A 490-nucleotide genomic window follows, 5' to 3' on the forward strand; every position below is an offset into this window, starting at 1 on the left:
CGGTTTACTCACGAAATACAGTTTCGATTAGGTGCTGTACCATACATCACAATTAACTCACTTGAGATCTCTGCAGAGGTGCGTTTGAGCCCTCTTACGCGTTCGCTGAGCTCGGCCAAGACATCTTCACTGATATGATGCGGTTCTGCATCAGCCATCACTGTGTCATCATCTGTCGAGCAAAGGTAATACGTTTTACACTTGGATGAAAGCAAATCATTCGCCACTCCGGACAATATCATAAACACCGGAGCGGAATTGTACACGTATGTTCACATTGCAAAAATAATAAGGACGGAAGAATGAATTATAACATGGAATGTTCTGCAGCTGTGTAGTCCATGAAAACAGGGAGTACGTGTTAAGTTTCGGAATGATTACCTTCTTTGTAAACAGAGCTATGCGTGTATCAACAAGCATACACATACACACACGCACACATACACACACACACACACACACACACGTATATATATATATATATATATTA

General features: G+C 41.2%; 1 protein-coding gene across 1 annotated transcript; it reads right to left on the reverse strand.

The window, feature by feature from the left end:
* Positions 1-61: 61 nt before the first annotated feature.
* SARC_18268 (hypothetical protein) lies at positions 62-242 on the reverse strand (the record flags this gene model as incomplete). Its single annotated transcript, XM_014287652.1, has 1 exon — positions 62-242. A coding segment is annotated over one exon (181 nt), but the record flags the coding sequence as incomplete, so codon positions are not given.
* Positions 243-490: the final 248 nt, after the last annotated feature.

This window comes from Sphaeroforma arctica (assembly GCF_001186125.1).
Source record: "Sphaeroforma arctica JP610 unplaced genomic scaffold supercont1.15095, whole genome shotgun sequence".
Classification (NCBI taxonomy): Eukaryota; class Ichthyosporea; order Ichthyophonida; genus Sphaeroforma; species Sphaeroforma arctica.